The sequence below is a fragment of the Neofelis nebulosa genome, chromosome 11 (assembly GCF_028018385.1).
Source record: "Neofelis nebulosa isolate mNeoNeb1 chromosome 11, mNeoNeb1.pri, whole genome shotgun sequence".
NCBI classification, from domain to species: domain Eukaryota; kingdom Metazoa; phylum Chordata; class Mammalia; order Carnivora; family Felidae; genus Neofelis; species Neofelis nebulosa.
In genome coordinates this window covers 54,061,664-54,084,807 of record NC_080792.1, presented here as the reverse complement: position 1 = coordinate 54,084,807, position 23,144 = coordinate 54,061,664, and the positions used below count along the sequence as shown (strand labels likewise).

The 23,144-nt window shown below is 43.0% G+C and overlaps 1 protein-coding gene and 1 long non-coding RNA gene across 5 annotated transcripts in view; one reads left to right on the top strand and one right to left on the bottom strand.

The window, feature by feature from the left end:
* Positions 1-3,296: 3,296 nt before the first annotated feature.
* Positions 3,297-11,697, bottom strand: TGIF1 (TGFB induced factor homeobox 1). Of its 2 annotated transcripts, none has more exons than XM_058692612.1 (4): positions 11,680-11,697; positions 10,826-11,149; positions 5,172-5,398; positions 3,297-4,372 (listed from the first exon to the last, which is right to left on the bottom strand). In XM_058692612.1, the coding sequence occupies exons 2-4, from the start codon at positions 10,839-10,841 to the stop codon at positions 3,797-3,799; spliced, it is 819 nt and encodes a 272-aa protein (XP_058548595.1). In that variant the 5' UTR covers positions 10,842-11,149; positions 11,680-11,697; the 3' UTR covers positions 3,297-3,796. The 2 variants fall into 2 exon arrangements, with proteins under 2 accessions (XP_058548595.1, XP_058548594.1); XM_058692611.1 differs by lacking the exon at positions 11,680-11,697 and adding an exon at positions 11,261-11,606.
* Positions 11,698-13,113: 1,416 nt separating this feature from the next.
* LOC131490345 (uncharacterized) overlaps positions 13,114-23,144 on the top strand; it is a 135,489-nt gene continuing 125,458 nt past the window's right edge. For 2 of the 3 annotated variants that reach the window (XR_009251046.1, XR_009251047.1), the window contains exons 1-2: positions 13,114-13,445; positions 14,145-14,212. This is a non-coding gene — a long non-coding RNA (uncharacterized LOC131490345). Of the gene's footprint in view, positions 13,446-14,144; positions 14,278-23,144 lie in introns of all 3 variants that reach the window. The other variant, XR_009251048.1, reaches the window with a different exon arrangement.

Here is a 23,144-nt window from a genome sequence, read left to right as displayed (position 1 = left end):
ATAGTAACTGAATGAAAATTCACTGGAGACAGTAATTAGTGAATTAAAAATACCTTCATATATGGGGCGCCTGCGTGACTCAGTTGGTTAAGCATCCCACTCTTGATTTCAGCTCAGGACATGACTTCAAGGTTCCTGAGGCAGAGCCCCTGCATCAGGCTCTGTGCTTACAGGGTAGAGCTTGCTTGGGATTCCCTCTCCCTCTCTCTGCCCCTCCCCCACTTATACTCGCTCTCTCCCTCTCTCTTTCCTAATAAATAACATTTTTTAAAAAACTTAATACAAATTATTCAATATGAAAAATAAAGAAATAAAAGAATGAAGAAAAACAGCCTGGAGACATGTAGGACAATGTTAAGTGATTAATATAAATCTACTAAAGCTCTAGAGAGAAGAAAGCAGAAAAAAAATAATAATAATGGCCAAAATTTCTCAAATTTGGTAAAAAACAAAATAAAACAAAGCATCAACCTACAGTTTCAATAAGTTCAACAAACCCCAAGCAGCACAAACAAAACCATACCTAAGCACATCATAATCAAACTGCTAAAATACAAAAAGAGCCAGAGAAAGACATTACATACAAGAAAATAATGATACAAGTGACAAATTGATGTATCATCCCAAACAATGAAGCCAGAAAACAAATGCCTTTAAAGTGATGGAAAAAAAACAAAACAAAAAGCAAAAACCATCAACCCAGAATTCTATCTTTAGTGCAACTGTCCTTCAAAGATGAAAGTAAAATAAAAGTTATTTTCAATGAACAAAAACAGACAATTTGTCACAAGCAGGCCTGCACAGTTCTCAAGGAAATTCTTTAAGCTGAAGAGAAATGATAACATGTCTTTTGGATTCACAGGAAGAGCACCAGAAATGATCAATATTTAACAAATGTAAAAATCTATACACATTCCCTTTTCCTTTAATTTTCAAAGAAACGTGGGCTTGTTTAAAACAAAAATTAGACCATTTTACTATCAGATTATGTATCTAGCTATAATATACATATAAAACAAAAGGACTGAATGAATTATACTGTTGTAAGTGCTATATTTTATATGAGGGTATATAATATAAGCCCTAAATAGATTGTGATAATTTAAAGATGTATATTGTAATCCCCAGAACAACCATTAAAAAAGAGTATAGTTTATAAGCCAATAGAAAAATTAAAAGGAAATACTAGAAATATTCAATTAACCTGAAAGAAGGCAGGAAAAGAGAAACAGAGGGAGAAAAAACCTAAATGGAAAGTAAATCCAAACATATCAAAAATTATATTAAATATATGTAACACTGTATGTTACCTAACTGGAATTAAAATGAAAACTTAAAAAAGGAAACAAAAAATTAAAAATAAATCAAGTATACACACCAAGTAAAAGGCAGAGATTGTTAGCTAGATTTAAAAAAAGCAAAACTCAACAGTATCCTATCTAAAAGGGATGCACTTTAAACACAAAAACACAGGGGCGCCTGGGTGGCGCAGTCGGTTAAGCGTCCGACTTCAGCCAGGTCACGATCTCGCGGTCTGTGAGTTCGAGCCCCGCATCAGGCTCTGGGCTGATGGCTCAGAGCCTGGAGCCTGCTTCCGATTCTGTGTCTCCCTCTCTCTCTGTCCCTCCCCCGTTCATGCTCTGTCTCTCTCTGTCCCAAAAATTTAAAAAAGAAAAAAAAAAAAAACCACAAAAACACAAATAGCTTAAAAGTAAGTAAATGAAAAAAGATCATGTAAATAGTAAGCACAAAATTCATTTCTATTTGGCTTCAACAGTTATGTGGCCTTTTACACTTGGCATTCCAGTTACATTTACCTGTTTTGGTTTTTTTAATGGTTTACATTTATTACACACCAGTTTTTATCAACCAGGATATATATCAACCTCAAGAGGGAAAAAAAACTCAAATAAAACAGGCAGTTTGGGAGGACCTTTTTTTTTTTGTAAACCTTTGGGCTTCATCTGAGCCTTGACATTTTTCTTTTAAATCACCCCCAGGGTTCCTTCTCTCCCCCTGCTAGTATGATTAATGAAACATCTTAACCAGGGAAGTCTTTCAGGATTTGCTGGTCTCCCTTATCTGTACTCAAAGAATTTCAGCCTTTGATCTAGCTGTTAGAGCAGGTAATGAGTCTTAGTTTCCTTTGTTCATTTCATTTTTATTTTATACCTTCCTTTTATTTACTTTACTATTCTTCCTTCCTTTCTTTTTTTTTTTGGTTTATATCTATTTCTGTGCCCCTGAGGTAGCTGGCACCAGCCCACTGATGGCTCAGCACAGGCTACATCACCACACCTTCAGCTCACTTATTTTTTTACACCTCTTAGTTGTCCTGATCCATGTTTCTTTCCTACTTACAAGCCTTTGAGTTTAGCTCTTTCTACAGTAGGGACTTCCTTAGTAGGTTTACAAAGTTAGACACACTTAAATTTGGAAGTTTTTCCACTTTCTTTCAACAGTACAGAGGCCGTGACGTTCTCTCAAAGTTAGACAATTCATAGTTGGAGCAGGGCTGGAAAGTACATGACTATAATAACAAAGAAACCTCATACTAAGCATGACTCCAAAGAATGGTTTTGTGGCATGTGACAACTCTGGTCAACCATGTAAGTGAAAGGAACACCACCAATTCCCTTCTGGCTATCCTGGCCTCGTAAGTAATTGTCTATCCCAACAAACTCCGCTTGTGTATGGCACCAGTTTTCACCAACTGTGACCTTATAAAACAAACCTCATACACTAACAATCCCGTGGAAGACAGAACCCCACTGTTTTAATCACTTAAGAAAATGCTTTAGGTTTTCAAAGGTGATTTCCGTACAAATTAAGGCTATATTTGAATGTAGAGACTAACCTACTCGTACCAGTTAATAAAGATTAATTTAAAGGGTAATGTGAAAGAGGGGAATGCTGAGGGACTGCTTGGGTTGTTTGCTTCTGAAAACTTAAGCCATAATCAGGTGCTTCGAGACCTTGTTTCAACACTGGCCACGTCCTAAAATATGCAGGACAGATCACCAAGGGATTTAGTGGTTAGCTAAGCACCGACAGAATGATTCATTTCAATGTGTCATTCAGTTTTAAGTAAAGATTTAAGGGCCTGCTTATAGCTCCTATCAAGAGTAAATATCACACATCCTGTTTATACATACTAGCTTGTTGTCCACGGTTCTTCAAAGAGCTGGTGACACCCCCTAAGTCACACTCCACCCTACCCCCAACTTCCTGCTCATTGGGTGCTACATTCCTATTCCTTTTTAAGTGCCTCCTCAATAAAATACTCTGCATTACAGTAAATTTTAAAGAAAATATTTTATTATGTCATGAAAAAAAGGTGTCAATCAACTAGATTCATACTTGTTTGAAAAAAACTGAAGATTTATTAATTAGACAGTATGTGGGCATCCTGTTCCTCGTGGGAATGAGAAGATGCTATAGGTTCTCTAAGTATTGCACAGTCTGGGGGAAAAAAAACCAACAAAAAAAGGGAAGGGGGGAGAGAGAGAGAGAGAGAGAGAGGGAAAAATCACATGATCTTGGGAACCATCTCACATTATGAATAATCTACCAAGAAACATTTAAAAAAGAAAACCCTTTGTTTCTACAGTAGCTTTGAGTTTATAGTTCTTGGAATGACTGTATTCCACTGAAGACATCTCAGTAACAGGAAGCTTCACTTTAGCAATCCCATGTGCAAATATTAATAAAAAAATATATAAAATAATGCAGTTCATCTCTTGCCATCACCCCGACAATCATAACATTTGTGAAAATTGTTTTGCTTGAAAAAAGGTTAAGCTGTAAGTTTAGCCTGAAGCTCCATCTCTGCAGCCCGTTTGAGTGCAACATCCACTAGAAGCTGAAATCCACTAAAATCCTGGTTGAGGTCCGGTGGAGTAGGGGGAGGAGTGTTGAAAAGACCACTCTGTGTATTTGTACTTGGTCCAGATTTACACGTGTCCTCTGGGTACATGAGGGAGGTGTCTGTAAAGCTGCTAGCTGCTATCTGCTGTATATCTGTGTTTTGTCCCACACCAACTGGCTGGCAGAGAGAGAAAGGCACGTCCTTCAATGCAGTCACAGTGGTATGACAAATCACTGATGGGCGAGCCAATATTGATCCTGGGGATGATGACTTGGGGGACAGTGGTCTCCCCAGGGCTGGGTTTGGTCCAGCTGAACAGGAATGAAACGGGCTCTCCTCTAGAGCTGGTATGAAGTTTTTGATGCCCATTGCTGACTCCACAGAGCTCGCTTCAGAAATCTTGGCCCCACGGCGGGAAATTGTGAACTGATTTGGATCTTTGCCATCTTTCCTCAGCATGTCTGGGAGGAGCCTGCGGCGGGCGTTGATGAACCAGTTACAGACCTGAAACCATACAGGTACGCTTTAACACTCAGCAAACATGTTCTGAGAACCTTCTGCGGGATGCCTAATTGATCTCTCTCTCTGCATTAAAGAAGGCGTGAAAAGGCTTAAATCGGAACTTCCAAAGTTACTTCAAGGTATTTGAGCTCAGCCAAGAAAAGAGAGCTGCTTCCTGCCATAAACCTCTTCCTTTTCTAATACAAATTCCCTTTTTCATCTCATCATCCTTAAGCCTTTTCAGGAGGAAGAAAAGGATAAAAATTCTCAAATGTCTGAAAATGATTTTAGGGAGAGAAGTTTACCCTTTAACGCTCCCCCAGAACTAACCTATTACCTACTGCCCCAGCATTTAAGTTAATCAACTACAGGAAAACTTTTCCTGTATGAAAAGAGCCACTCCTCCCGGTTACTGATTTTTCCCAGTTCAAATGACTGTGTCAACAGGCATAACATGAATTACCTCACTGAAGTCTGTCCTTGTTTAAATATCAAACCAGTTTCCTGGGCAATAGAGGCAGATTTAACCTCCTCTTTATGTTTGCTGCATAAAAGAAGGCTCTTTTAGGCATTAAAGGAAATGCTGTTTGACAGATGACTGTCAAGTGGTTTCTGTTTCTCTAAATAGCCAATTATTAGCTTTCAGCACTATAAAGTTTATAAGAAAAAGATACTCCTTCCTTTTTTTTTTTTTTCAGTGGGGAGGCATTTCATGATTTGATATACAGGAATGCTATAAAATGACTTTGGAAAGGAAAAGAGACAACCCACGTGCATACACTTCCTGTTCCTTTTTCCTTACCTGTAGTGTAGACAGGTGTGTTTGTTGGGACAGTAATGCTTTTTCTTGCTCCGAGGGATAGGCGTTGTATCGGTGCTCATACAGCCAATCACGGAGAATCTGAACAGACTCTTTGGGCAGGTTGCCTCTGCGCCTTCTCTTGCCTGCACCAGCAGAAGAAGAAAGGTCCAGGGGGATATCCATGTTGTCATCATCCTCCGTCTCACTGCCGGACGCTACCACAACACCTGGTAAAGGACAAAGGTCAGCCATCAACAGCTTTTCTCAGGGGAGCACCTACGGCAAAAGCTTATCTCTTGACCATTGAGTGTGTAACCATGTTTTCTCAGCTGCCAAGAGCCAAGTACAGGACCAGTGTCTTCCGTCTGGAAATTTCTGAGCACATGGCAAAGCCTCAAGCGTAATTTGACTAGTGGCACATTATAGATTCTCCACCAATTGTTAGATGCCCTTTCATACGCACTTTCCTGTAGAATTTAACTTTTTACATTCCTTTGGAATGATGCTCAGAAAAGTCTAGTGCAGCAGAGACAGAGCTGCGCTCAAAGTGAATAGTCTGTCACACACGAAACAGGAAAGGTGTTAGAGAGATGGAATGTGTCTAGCCACCTTCTCTGAGGTCATTGCTAACTTAGGAAAAACAATCCAAGTGTCCTAATGTACATTTTAAATGCTATTCTTCCTCCTTCGTTCATTGAAGATTTTAAATAAAAAGGCAGAGTCATACATTTTTTCCATGGCTATGAGGGGAAAAAAAAAAAATCACACACAACCCAGTTGGTATTCTAAAGGCAAAATACATTTAACATTTTCTGCAAACTCCATGGTCATTTCTTTTTCATTGCTACCTACATTTCTTCAAAACTTAGGCAACTACTTTTCACGGACAGCATTGGTCAACCTTTTACTAAATACAACCAATCACTGAAGTTTTCAGTTTCGTTACACAAAAATATTTTTCTACTACTAGTACTTGAGTAAGAGGTCAAAAGATACCTCAGACTGATTACATTTTTAAATTCCTATAAATTTCAACTGGCAGTTTAATCGGAATCTAGAATACTAGATACCAATAAGTAGAGTTCAGTCTTAAATTATTACATGACAAAGAAAATGGAATACGTAATCCCCAGAGGAAACTCCCTTTGTAAGTACTTTAATCCTACCAGAAATTTTAAGAATTCACAAGCCATAGAGAATATTTGCATCACATATGATAGACTGGGGTCAACAAAAATTCAGATCTGGCCCTTAACATTTAAACATAATTTTGAACTTCAAAACCACAACTGGCAATTCTGAATGACTGAGAACTCTGTTTTGAAAACAATCTAGAATTTTTAAAATGTAAAAGCATACCATGCTTAGAAATACCAGTATTTCTATATAAAGAAAATTAAAATAACACGAAATGGAAAGGTACGCATTCTTGACTTTGTAGAGGCAACTGAAGGTGGTTTGCCCTGATAAAAAATAAAAACAATGTTCCCCATAGTGATAACCCATTTGATGCATTAAAAAAAATTTTTTTTTAACCCATCCTTTTAAAGCATTTGCACACTCAAAAAGCTACTCATTCAAAGATTTGTTTATGAGCTGGCGCACAGTTAATTGAGTCTGACTTGGTGACACATTTTTAGTTTTGGACTGCAGGGGGCAGACGGTACTGGAGGGAGTATCCACAGAAAACGCAGGAACCTTCCAAAGACAAAGTAAAGCAAGTTCTAACAAAAGAGTAGGATGATCTTGCAAATTCACTTTAGCTCAAGGCTTAACAAATGGCTATCAATAAAACACACAAGAATCCTAAATTTTAACCGCAGGGTATTTGATGTTCCCCTTCCCAGAAGAAGAAACTGCTTTAAAAAAAAAAAAAAAAAGTTTACAAAAAAAAGAGGCACATTTAAAACTGAAACTGCTTTCACTGTGAAGATGAGAGACTTTTAAACCCTTTATTGAAATTTGGGTAAAGAGCTATTAATAAAAAAAAAAAAAAACCTTAAGAAATTATAAATGAGTTCCTGTTTTACATTTACTTTGATAAATAAAGCAATCTAACTTTTTAAAAATGTGTCAAGTAATTGAATGACTAAGGCAAATTTAAATAAAGCAATTTGTTTAAACTCTTCAACGTCTGAAAAGCCAGACATTCTTCTGGAGGCTATAATCCCCCTCCCCCGCTTTTAAACTAGAAAAAGTGTGAAAATTTGCTCATTGAACAGTGGTGAATTCCCAACTGTAAGTTGGTAATAACAAAGAGTTTGAGACAAACAAACAAACAAAAAAAACTCTGAAGCCTGCCCTTTGATCTGCTTGTTTAGTTTGACAAGAAGCCTGATCTTTCAGAATAGGTTAGTGACACACAAAAGCAGGTTTCAGTTAAGCAACGCTAAACTGCACTGCGACTTTACTCTGTTCTCAGTTCATTTAAATAAATGAATGCCAGGCCTCTGGACCTCTTAACAAATATTTCCAATATGTGCACAAAAGCTGAAGTAACAGGAAGTTAAGACTTCAGCTCCTTGGCCACACCAGCTGATATTTCACGGCAACAAACCACGTTTGCTGCTGTCAGGACTGTTTTCATTAAAACTCTCCCTCCGGATTGTGGCTCAGCTTGGAAAAACAAAAAGACTTTTCCACGTTACTCATTTCCTATTGTAACAGAGCTTTTGAAAAGTTTCCCGGTTACCGCCTGTTTCCAAAGGTCCTGGTCTGCTTACACTTTAAAAAATGTGGTGGTGGGGGAGGGAGATCACAAGCCTTTTTTACTCCATCCACATACAAGGAAATGTTTAGAAAGCCACAAGATGGCCTATGGATCCCACAGCTCTAAAAATCAATCTTTTCTTATTAGGAACTGGGGGTGGGGGGTGGCGAGGGAAGGCCAGAGACACAGTGGTTGTGAAGTTGGACTTTTAAAAATATCTAGAAGAGGCTAGAGAAGAATCTACAAATAGGAATAATCGAAGGAAAAGTTCAAGCGTACAATTAGGAAAAAGGAAACCTAACCTAACAACTTTCCTGATCAGAGTATCTCAGGAGATGCCGCAGAAATCGTGGTTAACACCCCAGGCATAGACTCCAAGGTGCGCTGGGCTGGACCCAGCCAGCAGTAAGCAATTCTAAAGCAAGAATTCCAAATTGTCAGGAACTAGGTACAAAAAGACGTCGGGGATTTTCCTCACGGAATCGCCTTTGCTTGTTCTAAAGCTATTTGCTGGGTGAGAAGATCTTTTTGGCACCCTCAGCTTTCTAAAGACGAGATACTATTATCACCAACCAGGACGAAATCCCCGGCTCTGCGATGGAGTTTAAGGTGCTTTTGTTTTCAAGAAAACTTGAAAAGATTTTCACAGACTTTTCTAAGAGACTGCAGTCCAACTCCACGAGCCAGGCGGGGCAGATTTCTTCCCGGGTCCTGGCTGAGCAGACCGGGAACGCGGGCCCCCTCCGAGGTCGTTTTAGGAAGGGGGCGGGGAGGCAGGACGGAGGAGGACTAGAGGAGAGGGAGGAGCCCGGGAGGGAGGATAGCCAGGGAGCTTTTGTTCTTGCGAGTTCCGCAGCCCCAGCTGAAATCGGCCCCTCCAACTGTACAACCTGAGGGCTTCGGGAGTTTCAGATTACAAGAAGAAACTTAGAAGCGCGGCCGTGAACCCCAACATTCTGAGGGGTCTGCCCGCCCCCCCTAGGGTTTGCCGGGAAAACCTAAAAAGGGAAAGAAACCGGGCAACCTCAGCAGTCTCGGCTCCCCCGCACGAGCTCGGAACCAGTCGCAAAGTTTCCCCTCCAACACGTCACCTTTCATTGTTTCCGTGAGCCGGCGCTCAGGAGCAGGACCGTGCGCCCCCCGGGACCGCTGTCCCCTAATACTCCCAGCCCGCGGCCGGAGAGTCCCAGCCTCGTTTCTCTGCTGGGGGGCGGGGGGAGGGGGGAAGACCCGGAGGCATCCGAAGGGGGCTCCGGGGGTGGGGGGACGAGGAGCACCGGGGCAGAGTACCCGAGGGGGCGCCCCGGGGAGGACCCGCCAGGCTGCTGAATACCTTCCCCACCCGATCCCGAACAATGGGGGGAGCCCGCCCCCGGTGGAAGCCCAGCTTTGCTTTCGGCTCACAAGAACGACTTTTCCAAAACAAAACCCCCAAGTGACTCCCGTCAGTTCCACTGGGAGAGGGAGAACGCCTTCCAATAGGGATCTAGACCCGTCAGTCCTTGTTGAGGTGACACAGCCTACCAGACACCACTTTGGGCGCTCCCCGCACGCGTTTCTCACCGAGCCCGGTTTAACATCCGAGCCTCTAAGCCCCCACGTTCTCACTGTCCCCCGGAGAGGGGACGCTGGGTGTCCTACCCCCAAATACTGACTGCCCTGGGTTTTGACCTTCGCTTTTACTCTCGCTGGGAAGGCAAGGGTTGGGAAGCTCCGCGCGTTGGGAAGCCACCCGCCCAGCATGAAAGGTACACAACACCAACACCAAGATGAAAACGTGGCCGAGGGCACCCTCCCGGGTTGAAGGCCGCCCCATCAACAATACTGGGTTTTCACTATATCCGCTGGACTAGTCTGAAAGAATGTGGAGTTACAAAAACTCGGGGACGCTCCTGGGCATGCGCAGCAGCGCCCCCCCCCAACCCCACCCCCGCGCTGGCTTCCCTGAGCGATTAACTTCTGTTTTGAACCACTCCACATAAATCACAACAGAAAAGCCAACTCTGGCTCACCACGGAACGTTCGGGGTACCTCCCAGCCAGGGACCCAAAAGTTAACTTCAAAGGGGAGTTAACATTCTTTGACCTTTCGGGGCGGTGGGTTGTTTTTTTTTTCTTTCTTTCTGTGTATTTTGTTTTTAAACCAGACTGACGGCAAGTTTTAGTTGTAACGCTTCCAGGACGCTTCGTGGAAACAATGACAGACTCACTCTGTGCACTTACAACCAAGCCTGCTTGTCACACTTGGACTCGTTCTGACCACACGCCGCTTTAAGCTGTTTGCCCTCAGTCCTAACTCTTCATCTCGCCCCAAATTCATCGTGGGAAAACTTTTAGAGGCTGGGAGTTTTTACAAGTCTAGCTTTCCAAAGCTACCGATACCCGAGGGCGGTTTGGGGGCCAGAGGCGCATTCTTTCGATTGTGAAAACACCCCATCCCCAGCGAAGATCGTGCCGGGGCCCAGCTGGGAGGGAGTGGGGGCCCGGGAGCCCAACTTTCAGACAAAGGCGACGCCGCTCGGTGGTCCCGACCGCCCCGGGTCCAGCCCGGGAGAATCGGGGCGGGGGTCCCCCCGACCTGGGCCCACACCCCCGCTCGCAAGAGCCAGAGAGAAGCCACGCGGCTGCTCCGCGGAGCGTGGGGTGGCGGCTGAGACAATGAAACTTGGAGGCGCACAAACAAGGCGCTGAGCGTGTTTCTTGACAACGTGCCAGCAGCGTGGAGAGGCCCGTCTCCCCACAACAGCCCCTCGTGTTGTGTCTAGAAGGAAAACAGCAACTGCCATTTCAGACGCAGCCTCAACAAAGAGAACGGCCGCGGTTTCTGCCTGAGAGACCCGGGCTGAAAAGTCCACCAAGTCACTCTCGCCCCAAGCCTGGCGGGGCCCCGCGAGCACGTTTCCCCGGACCCGCACCCGTGGCGCGCACAGCCCGTGGAGTCTTACCTTTCTTGCTTTTCATTCTGGAGCTTCCCTTCCAGCGCTAGGCGATGCTGGGGTCTCGAGGGGCCAAGAGCGGGGGTGGAGGGGGCAAGCGATTGTCCTCCTTCCCCGCAGACTCTCCCCTAACTTATAAGACGCGCTCAGCCGTTATTGCTAATCAAGGCGCTCGGATCCCAGGCGCTCGCTCCTTGGGTGGAATTCAAGTGACACTTGGGCTTCCTCCTGTCGGGATCTTCTGGCAGTCGTCCGGGGGCTCTCCTTCGCCCAACTCGCTCCCCTCCCCACTCGTCTCCTTTGTTCCCCGCTCCTGCTCGGCGTACCTCGGCGCTGTCAGAGTGAGAGAGGCGAAGAGGGAAGGTACAGGAGGTCCTGCCTCCGCCCCCAGCCGCCCGCCCCGTCCCCCGCCCGCCCCGCTGCTCCTCCGCCCCTCCCCCGCACCTTCCAGGCAGGGAGGCCGGCACCGAGCGCCCCGGCCGCGCTGCCTCACTCCGCGCCTGGCTAGCCGCTGTCACCCGTCGCTCGTGGGGGCTGCTGAGCCCAGAAACCCGATCCTTCCTCCCTGCCGCGCGCACGCCGCCCGCATCCCTCGCTCGGCGGCGGCGGCTGCACCAGCCTAATGCCTGGGTTTCTCCTTTGGGCCTTTCTTCCTTGGGCTGGCGAGGGTGCGTTTGGTTAGGAAATTGCAACAGATGGAAAAATGCTGCCCCCTCCTCCACCCTAGGGAAGAGAAGGCTTCCCTCTCGTTTTTGACAGCTGCCCCAAACTCCACCGTCCCTCTCTAGCCGCAAGGAGAAGACAGCTGCTTCTGATTCAAGGGGCGGGGCACCGTAGGAAAAGTATTCAGGACAAGAACCAACTTCTTCCAGAATGCGCGGCTGCCATTGACACGCGGGCGCGGCGCGTCGCACCCTGCTCCTCCCGGGGCTCTTCCTCCAACAGCGACGGCGGGGTGGGGGAGGAGAGTGAGACACAGACACCCCAGGCGAATGTCTGTTACCCCGGGCTAAAGCTGCGAGTTCCGGAATGGATTGCACGGCAGTTTCAAAATCTAACACGTTGCGGACAGACACTTGTCATGCTCACATGCTCTTTAAAAGTCTCAGCCTGGGGACTGCCCGGGCGCGCACCCGCCTGGCTGCAAATCGGCCTGAAACCCCCACCCTCCGACCCCGGCAGTGCCGCCTTTAAGGGAAGGGGGCGACCACACTGGGGCTGCTCATATGTTTCGGTAAACAGTCTACTTTTAGGACTTAAACCCTGTTAGGGGACCCTTTCTCCCCTCGGGTAATTTCAAACAGAAACTAGCCATTGAGCAAACACATGTTCCTGTTAGTTTATTTTGGTTGAGAGTTAGGACTCCAACAGGAGTTCCTTGATGAGATTACCCTTTTAAAAGACCAGATGCTGTTTGGCTGATTTCAAGAAACGCCTGCCCCCTCCCCGCCCTCTCCACTGGGTCTAGTTTTCGCGTGTGTGTCCCGTTGTTTTGAAGTAAACGAACTGTCGCATGCCTCTCTAAGACTTTCCCCATCACTTAAAAAAAAAAAAAAAAAAAAAAAACACCCAAACCGTAAATAAACCTAGTAGAGACGTCAGCGCCTGAGTCTGCCTCCAGTTTCGGCTCTGTGCTGTTTTTGTTTTGTAACCTCGATGGAGAAGCCGGCAGGAAAAGCTCCGTGGAAATAAGGTTAAACCCGAGAAGGGCTGAGGCGGCCAAACGATGACTAACTAGACTTTGGAGCCTCTGTTTCAGGATCACACTGAAAATTAAAGCCAGCCTCCCACCCACTCGCCCTCCCCAAAAAAAGACACCCCCGCCTCGAGAGTGAATTAAGGCCAGAGTTTACAAAGCTTGGGTGGTTTTACCAATTACAGGGCTTAAAATGAATAAACAAGGAAAAAATCGTCATTCTAAGAAGGCAGCAACCTTATGACTTTTTTTTTTCTTCTTCTGTGGTTTGCCGACTGCTCGGCACCTATGAGAACACACATCTAAAACGGCAGAGGGGGGGAAACATGGTCCTAGGGGAAACCACCAGCCTGGAAGCTAGTCTGCAACTTGCTGGAGCGCAGTTCCTTCCCTGGGCCTGGCTGGAGATGAATCAGCTGCTGCGCCCGAGTGCGGGACAGATGTGGGGCGGGGAGCGAGCGGGAAGCCGCCCGTTAGAGGGCCGCGGCGTCCTAGCATTTGAAGGATTGTTTGTTGCTGGGATTGGTGGCTCGGATCCGTTGGTGAACTGGAGAGGAGGGAGGAGAGACGCAGGGAGGAGGAGTCGGGGGCCGGCCGACGCTGCGACTCCGCGGTCTGAGTGGCAGGAGCCTAGTCTGGAAGCGGGCGGTTACTGGGGAGACGCTTTGTTTGCTAACTTCGAAAGCTGCTTCGGCTGCCTCGGCGGCTTTCGAAGCCACTCAACAAAACACGCCTTCGGGTCGGCTTAACCCTCCCCCTGCCCGCTTACAGAAGCCCGGCACAAAAATGTTTCCGTCGGCGTGCTTATCCTTGGCCACGCGGTGGCTCTCATTAGGTACACAAAGGTATCTTTCCTCGTCGAAGTGAGCTTGGCTAATTACTGCGATTCTCAGGCAACCGGGATGGAAACCGAGAGTTGAAGCGACTTTATAGGTAGAAAGCAGACTTTACAGGGGGAGGGGGAGGGGCGGGGAGAATTAAAAGCCTCTTTCAAATTGCAAAGAGGAAAAAAAAGCCGAACTTTAAACACTCTCTTGCTGGAGGTCCGGCTTGATCCGGCCAATGCTCACCTTTTGCTCGAACGAATCCTATCAAAACTGTTATTAAATCTGGAGAGATGCTCCCAAGAGGAACACGGGCACCATTCCGTGTGAGGGCTCTCCAGTGGATTCTCCGACCTCCGTCCCCACCCCCAACCCCACCCCCATGGCCTGTCTCAAACTTGTTTGGGGCTTTGGATTGTTGTTGCATTCTGGGAAGAAAGTGCCTGGAGTCTGCATAACACAGGGAAGAAAAACAGCCCAAAAAAGTGGGCTCGGAAAAACCAGCAATTGCTTAGGATATTTTTTGTTTATTTGCTTTTCTCAAGGTGGAAAAACAAGTTTCAATTCTGGCTCTGTCAGTCCCTTTATGTCCGAGGCAGGGCCTCTCCATAAAACTGTTCCAATGACTTTTGAGTTCCTTTTCAGTGCTAAAAGAAATGATATGGATTCGCTTTTGCTGCCTATTATTTGCTGAATTCATATTCATGTTAAATTGGAAAATTATGTGAGTAAAAGTGAGAAAGTGCTTTCGTGCTGGAGAAGGCTGCCGATAAACGTTTTTCACCATTATTTATTTTTTTCCCTCCAGGCACACATAGTTCCATTTGGTGTCATCTTTTGAAGCTGCCTCAAGGCCAAGAAAAGACACAGAGTTGTGTAAGTTAAGTTACTCTTCACAGCCTGCAAACCCTTCAAAGGCAAAAACTCAGAAACTTAGAAAGGTAAATGAGCCAGGAAAGTGTGTCAATATGTGCAGTTAATTTTTATATCTATACCAGGTCTATCAAGCTATCAGAGAAGTATTTACTTCATTCATCTACTGAACAGCCATTGATGGGGCACAGTTTCCCTCCAGCAAGAATGGCGTCTCACAGTTGCTGGACCCCTTTGGCTTCTAGTCTCTGGGGAGCAGATACTTTTATGAAGTATGCACACTGCAGGGCTCCAAACACCACGCTATAATCATCTTTTCACATCTCAGGTCAGAGGGTCTTGGGCTGCTTAGGGAGAAGTTGGCCATTGTCTTTTCAAGGGCCTGGGTTACAACCATCTTGTGGTGATTTTATCTATCAGGATTTCTCTCCTCGCCTCAGTTACATGAATAATGTAAAACTGTGCTACTACTTTTGTTTGTAATCACTTTCCTCCTGGGCACTTCCTTTCTCAGTCTTTTCCCCTCTCTAGTCCAGTCCTCATTGCTCACTACCTACAGGGGGTTTGGAATCAAGGGGGCAGAGCAAAAAGATTATTTGTGGAGCACAGCTTTCCCCCCCTTTATTCTCAACAGCATGGATCTGTATTGTGCTTTCCAGTTTATGAAACACTATTTTTTTAAGTTTATTTTTTTGAGAGAGAGAGAGCGAGCCGGGGAGGGACAGAGAGAGGGAGAGAGAGAATCTCAAGCAGGCTCTGCACTGTCGGCACAGAGCCTGATGTGGGGCTCGAACTCATGAACTGCTAGATCATGACCTGAACAGAAACCAAGAAGGGACACTCAACCGGCTGAGCCACCCAGGCACCCCAGAACACTTATTTAAATTATCTCGTTTAATACATGAACTCTAAGTGGGTTATTTTTTACCCCTTAAAGTCAAGTAACAACAAATATAACAGAACTGAAAGGTATAAAACCAAGTGTTGGACATAGATTATTTGGCTTTAAATCAGGTGATCTCTGTCATTCTTTGGAGGGGTGAAAAGCAGAGACTGACTAACCACAGATTACACACCAGGGCCTCCTGAATGGGGGTGGGGAGGGGGTGGGGGGGGTGGTTCTAAAATCCCCCTCTTCTCTGAAATCTATCTGTAGTTTTGCAAGCGGCTGTCTTCCAACCTGCCTGCTTTTTGTACTTTTCTTCCCCTTTCCCCATTTTTAAATTAAAAAAAAAAAGTTATTCTCAAAACTTCAGTAAGAAAGAAAGCCATACAAAGTGAAACATGAAAGCTCTCTTACTTGTCCCCTTCACTTCCCCTAGGCACACATGTGTAGGACACACACTGTTACTTTTTGTTTTCAAGTCCCCTCCGCCGTGACTGGGCACACTCCACTCTGCTATAAGTCTCGCTGTTTTTCACCAGTCAAAATTTGGCTTAAATGTCACCTCAGAGAAGTCTTCTGTGACCGCTTGACCTGAATTTAGGTTCCCCCCCACCCCCACCATCTAGTTCAGGGTTTCTCAACCACAGCCCTATTAATATTTGGGGTTGGATAATTCTTTGTTGTGGGGGCTGTCCTGTGCATTGTTAAGCAGCATCCCTGGCTGCTAACCAACACTTGCCTGTAACACCCTCCGCACCAAGTTGTGACAAATAAAAACATCTCTAGACATTGCCAGATGTCCTCCAGAGGGGATGGAAATGGTGTGGAGGAAGGGAGGAGGCAGGGATTGCCGCCGGTTGAGAACCACAGATCTACCCTCAACTGTTTCTTTGTTTCTTGCATAGCTGCAATTTTTAATTATTTTGCTTATTTGACTATTAACTTGTTTATTTTCCTCTGATTCCCCTACTAAACTGTATGCTCATTATTAAATCTTCATGCACTGAGCACAATGCCTCACACATCATAGGTACCCAATAAATATTTATTAAACAAAATAATGCATGAAAATGAGGCTCTAAGGGGGTGCACCTGGCTGGCTCAGTCAGTAGAGCATGTGACTCCTGATCTCAGGGTAATGAGTTCAAGGAAGGAAGGAAGGAAAAAGAAAAAAATTGAGACTGTAAGAATCATTAATAAAAAGAATACAATCATTTATTAAATATAGCATGCCAGGGAGTATGCAAACACTTCACCTATTTAGTCTTATTTATTACTGAAAACAATCTTAAGACGTATTCCTTGTTATTACCCCATCTGACAGAGGAAGTTGTTGGAGTCTGGGGAAATGACATAATTTGTCCTGTCATTCTGACCCCCGGTCAATGATCCAAACAATAATGATATTCTGCAATGTTTTTTTCATTTATGTAACAATTTGTTTAGTGATGAGTATTTAAATAATTTCTAATTTGTGACTAGTTAGTCAAATTATATTTGAAATATAAAAGCTATAAAAAGGTAGTCTAATTATATTTGAAATATTTAGCAATTGAGAGAACATGTGCATCATCCAATTCAAAGGAACTCCTCCTGATTGTAAACTCCTGTGTCTCAGCAGAATGTCAGCTTGTGTACAGATCTTTTGGGGCTTGAGTCCCTTTGTAGGAGTCCCTGGGAGGTGGTATGGCTGGGTCAAAGGCATGTGCATTCAAAATTTTCATAGATATTGCCAAATTAGCCCTCAAATCATCTTCCCTATTTAAAATCCCACCAAAGGGATGTGAGAAAACTTTTCTCTATGCCCTCACTAACACTGCATATTATTAATCAATTTCATATTTGTCAATCACCTAGGCAAATAAATGGCACCTAATTTTTATAAGGTTTACATTTCTTTGAGAAAGCGAGCACATTTTTGTGTATTGGCCATTTTTATGTCTTCTTTTTTCCTATTTATGACTTGTGTCAAATATTCTATTGTATTGGTTATTTTTATGTTCTTTTTTCTTCTTTTTTAAGAAGCAGTCTGTTTTGGGGTTAGCTTTAAAGCTCATCTAAAAAGAGTGAGTTAATGTTGAGGGAACAAGGTTAGGTGAAACAACAATGAAGGGAGGCAGCATGTCTGTTTTTAAAAAATATATATGTTGTTTGGAATAAGTACCATATTTATGCAGTAAGAATAGGAGTTCAGGAATATCATATCTGTTTTTAACATATTCCCTTTCTCCCCTTTCCATCAAAAGGGTTAATCTATTCACGTGTTTCCATTTTATCACCATTACCTCTTCCCAACACTGTGGAGGACCCATTTATAATAGCAATAAAATGATGAAATATCTAGGAATAAATTTAACAAGAAATATGTGCAAGTTTTATGAAGGAAACTTTAAAACCCTACTGAGGGACATAAAGGAAGCCTTCAGTAAAATAAAAGATATAATTTATTCTTTCTAGCAAGATTCAATAGTGAAGGTATAAAGATGTTTATTTTCCCCAAATCAATCTTTAAATTTAAAGCAATTTCCATTAAAATACCAAGAGGATTTTTAAAAACTGCCACAGTTCATCAAAATAAAATAGCTCATAGGGCGCCTGGGTGCCTCAGTCGGTTAAGGGTTCGACTTCGGCTCAGGTCATGATCTCACAGTTCGTGAGTTCGAGCCCGCGTCGGGCTCTGTGCTGACAGCTCAGAGCCTGGAGACTGCCTCGGATTCTGTGTCTCCCTCTGTCTCTGTCCCTGCCCCACTCATGCTCTGTCTCTCTCTGTCTCTCAAAAAATGATTAAATGTTAAAAAAAAAAATTTAATAAAATAAAAAAAAAAACAAAATTAAACAGCTCACAATAGCCAGGGAAATGCTGAAAGAGAAAAGTAGAGATGGAAGCCCCTCCAGATAAAGTATTTTATTTATTTATTTATTTATGTATGTATGTATGTATGTATGTATTTTTAAAGTTTATTTATTTTGAGAGAAACAGAGACAGCACAAGCTGGGGAGGGTCAGAGAGAGAGGGAGAGAAAGAGAATCCCAAGGAGGCTCTGCACCATGAGTGCAGAGCCGGACATGGGGCTCGAACTCACAAACGGTGAGATCTTGACCTCAGCCAAAACCAGGAGTCGGACACTTAACCCACTGAGCCACCCAAGCGCCCCTAAAGTATGTTTAGAAGTTCATAATAATTAAAATGTAAAAGTTTTGTACTGAGAATAAAAAAAAAAAGAAAAGAAAGAATCATGAGACAGATTAAAACATATACGAAGATTTAGATTTCGGCAAAGGGGTCTTTTTAGATCAGGGATAAATTGAATGAGGGCAATTGACTACCGTCAGTTAAAAATAAAGCTGAATCAAAAAAATAAAAATAAAAAATAAATAAAGTTGAATCTTCCATCTCACCTTCTTTAACAAAAATAAAATTCACCGGAATCAAAGATTAAAATGTTACAGTAATTAAAAAGGCACCTACACATGTTCTAGAACAGTGGTTCTCCAGGCATAGTGTGGGTGGCAATTTTTCCTCCCAGGGGACATTTGACAGTGTCTGGAAACATTTTTGGTGAGCACAACCAGAGAGCAGGGAATGCTACTGGCATCCAGTGGAAAGAGGCCAGGGATGCTGCTAGGCACCCTCCCCGCCTAGGACAGACCACAGCAAAAACTCCCCTGCCCACAGTGCTCAGGTTGACACAACCTGTTCTAGAAGAAGACATAAATATGATCTCAGAGTGAGAGAGGCCTTTTTAGTCAGGCTGTAAAATCAAGAAACAATAAAAGATATAAACATAAATAAACTTAAATTTCAGGAAAAATTCCATACATTTTCCAAAAACAAAGAAAATGGGAAACAATGCTTGCAGCTCATGTCAAGCATATGACCAATTTACCTAATTTATGAAAAACTCATACAAACTGTAGGAAAGAAGAAAGAACTCTGCTTTTCTTTTCTTTTTTATTTTTTTAACGTTTATTTATTTGAGAGAGACAGTGCAAACAGGGGAGGGGCAGAGAGAGAGGGAGACACAGAATCAAAAGCAGGCTCTGCGCTCCGGGCTCCAGGCTCCAGGCCCCAAGCTATCAGTACAGAGCCCGATGCGGGGCTTGAACCCACGAACCGTGAGATCATGACCCGAGCCAAAGTCAGACGTTTAACTGAGTGAGCCACCCAGGTGCCCCAAGAACTCTGTTTTTAAAAAGTTGGGCAAAGTCTGTAGATAGGCAGTTCATCAGAAAAAGGTATTCCAAAAAAAAAGAAGAAAATTTTATGTGGAAGTCATTACAACAATGAAGTAAATTAGATTGAGTTGATATGGAAAGATTAATAAAATATATTGATAAGGGTTTTGTTTTTTTTTTAGCAAGACAAAACAATTATTCCTTTTGTATAAAGTATTTCATGCCTATATATTTTGGAATGAAACTCAAATATTAAGAAAGTATTCACAACGGCTACTTTTGGAGGAAGAAAGGGAAGGGAATATTATGCATCATAAGGGGGCTATTACTTTTTTTCATCTTGTGCTTTTTTTGTACAAGCCTGAGGAGAGAGAGAGAGGTAAGATTGAGTTAGAGAGGCAAGCATCCAATCATTGACTGGTGCAGAAGGCCTACATCATTTTATTTTACCTTCACTTACTCCTTCAGCACTCTTCCTTTCTTTATGTATGTCTGCATTTCTCACCTGTACTTTCCTTTTCTCTTAAGAACTTCTTTTAACATTTCTTGCAAGGCAGGTCTACCATCATCATTTTTAATGACTAAATAATAGTCCATTGTGACTGTAGATATCATTTATGTACCAATCCTCCTATATTGGACATTTAGGTTTTGTTCTGGTTTGAGGTAGACGGGATTTTTGAAGATCCTGTATAGAAATAAGCAGGGATCTAAAATAGGAGACTGAAGTTGTATTTGGGGCCTTTAAGTCTGGGTCTTTGGTCCAGGAGCCATGGGTGGTTAATCATTAGCAAGTGTGAATAACCCCCAGTGACACCCTGGGAGCTCATTATTCATTGCCTTTTACAGGACATAATAACAAAGGCTGTCAAACCATTTACATTGTTGAACTGGATGACCAAATCTGCAACATTAGAAAGATTAATCCTGATGCAGGTAATTTTTACAGAAAATTTGGCCAAGCATTACAGCATGTAATGTAAATGTAAAAACAGGGCAAGATGCTTTTCCACAAACTAAATTAATACATGCTATTGGTGTACGAATAGAGTCAGCATATCCCCTGAAAGGCATGGAACGTTTAAGTAAAGGCTTTCTCTTCTACTGGCATATTTGTAAAAGGGAACAATCTGTTATCTCCTGAAGTGTTTCAGCAGGCCTCCACAGGATGTCATGAAAAAGCGAAAACAATTCTTCCATATTACCTTAAAAGGCAGGAAAACATATTCATGTCCACGCTACTTAGATATACTTTATTTTTTAAACTTAGGCATATTTTATTTTTCCAACCCGTTTTGGAAGCTGTCCTCAGCAACACATTTACAGAGTAGATTAGCAGGGCTCCTCTTCCAGGGTGAAAGAAATGTATAAATCATTCCCTATTTGGGGGCGCCTGGGTGGCTCAGTCGGTTGAGCTTCTAACTTAGGCTTAGGTCATGATTTTGTGGGTCAGAGTTTGAGCCCCGTGTCGGGCTCTGTGCTGACAGCTCAGAGCCTGGAGCCTGATTTGGATTGTGTCTGTCTGTCTGTCTGTCTCTCGCTCTCTGCCCCTCCCCCACTCATGCTTTCTCTCTCGCTCTCAAAAATAAACATTAAAAAAAAATCAGTCCCTATTTTTCTCTTCCCTTCTGCTTGTGCTTGCCAACAATGCACACATGTGTCTACTAGTCCTGAATAAAAATTTTTTAAAGACCTGAAAAATAGCCAGGTGACCTCAGAAACAAAGACTTTGTCATGCCTAGAATGTCGTTGTTTTGCTTTTTTTACTTTTTATTATGGAAAATTGAAATATGTCTCATATGGAGATCCCAGTGTAAAGAATCCCCACATACCCATCACCTAGATGCAACAATTATCAACCCAAGGCCACACTCTTGCTTTATCTGTGTCCTCACATACTCCCTTCTCTCCTGTATTATTTTGAAGCAAATACCAGACATCATATCATCTCTGGATAAGCTCTTACAGTTAATGTTCTGGCTGGCAACTCCTTATTCCCTAGTTTAAATGGTTTGTTTACTAATGGGACTAAGAAGTCCCAGAATTATGCCCTATTGTATTTTCCTTTCTAGCTATTTCTGTTCCTATGGTTAAACGTTCTCTTCTTGCCAGGGAGAACAATTACGTTTTATCCATAGATCGTATTTTAAGGCTTTTAGCTCTACTAGCCTCTTTTAGACCAATAACTGAGGTAAATTTTCTTTTTTGGACAGTCCTACCCTCAAATACTTATTTCCATTTCTCCTATTTGAACAGTCAGACTGTGTGTCCTGACTTTTTTTGGTTCAGGCAACATGTCCACCAAATCAGTATCTCACTTTGAGATCTCTAGAAATACCGTTTTATTTACTGACCCTAAAGAAATGAATTACTTTAAAAAATTAATGTCTACAAATGATTTTAGGGCCAATTATTTCCTCTTTGGGTAGTGTGTGTGTGTGTGTGTGTGTGTGTGTGAGAGAGAGAGAGAGAGAGAGAGAGAGAGAGAGAGAGAGAGAGAGAGACAAGAATAGGGAGATGGGGGAGTAAAGTCTAGAAAGCTTTGATACATCTAGTGTGGAGGTGTTTTCAGCCAGGACAGCCAGATGGTAACATGAAAACACACATGGGCCTTATTCCACAATGTAGAAACATAACATTCTGACCATTAGATTTGAAAACAGTAGTATTTCAGATAGCTGAGCTGTTTTTACTTTCTTCCTCCCTCCCTTCCTTCTCTTTCTATCTCTCTTTGTCTCTGTCTGCCTGTCTCTCTCTCTCTCACTATTCTTGGACACATTATCCCTCATTGGAAACCAGCAATCTGTGATTTGTTCTAAATATTTTGTACTTTGCAAGAATCCCATTTAGTTTTAAACATTAAACAAAGCAACCATTTCAAAAAATGTTCCAGATTTCATGAATTAGGTTCACTTTATTTTCATCTAATAAAGTCCTATGTTCATCTACCAGCTTCTTTATGGGAAAGAGTATAGAAAAATCCTACACAAACTTTTACTTCATCAGTCACTGGTCGCTTCTTATTTGTCTGATTGCAAAGTGCATTTTTCAAATGGATTAATTATTCTGTAACCAGTGCGCTTTGCCTTCTGTTGACATTTTGCGGAGCCTCCAAGAATTCTTGAGACACCCCCCACCCGCAACCCCCAGTCTGAGATACAAGCCCTTCTGTGTAGCTTTGGAAATCCAATTCACAAAATAAAGCCCCCGTTTTTTCATACTAATGATATTGTTTAGGAAAATTTCCTTTCTGACAGAACTTAAACGTACATTTGTTTTTCCCATTTCTCCCTCTTGAACCTCCCAAAATACGTATCTTATTTTGTAAATTGTAACTTGCATGAAAAATGCAAAAAAAAAAAACAACACACAAAAAAAACAAAAACCAACAAAACTCACCCTCTAATCCAGTAAAAAAAAAAATCACGCGAATTTAGTTTGTTAGACTTCAAGTTGGGTAAAGAAGATTTCACGAAGTTATTGTTAAGGAATCTTTATCTGGTAACATGTGGTCTAAGCTAGGAAAAAAACTTACAATCCTGGCAGGGGAAGTTGACATTCATTCCTCATGTATTAGCCCATGAGTTGTAGGATAGAAGCCTCCCCCCACCGCCACCCCACCTCCAATCACACAGAGCAGTCATCCCAGCTACAGATTGCTCTTGAGAAACAAAGCCTAGAAGGATTGGGGGACATTCAGGAGTTTGTACTCTTTCTTCCACATTAATAAAATTGAAGATTTATTTTCTTTTACCTCGGGGCCTCTAGAGCTACACTCTAACCATCCACTCCAGACATTATCCCAATGGCATAGAAACAAATCAAAAATAAAATTGGGTACTTTTAGGATTCAGCTTCATTTGTTATATCGTC

Coding starts and splice junctions, on each gene's coding strand:
- TGIF1 (XM_058692612.1), bottom strand. Junction 4,373..5,171: donor CACACCTGTCTACACTACAG/GTAAGGAAAAAG, acceptor GTATGGTTTCAG/GTCTGTAACTGGTTCATCAA.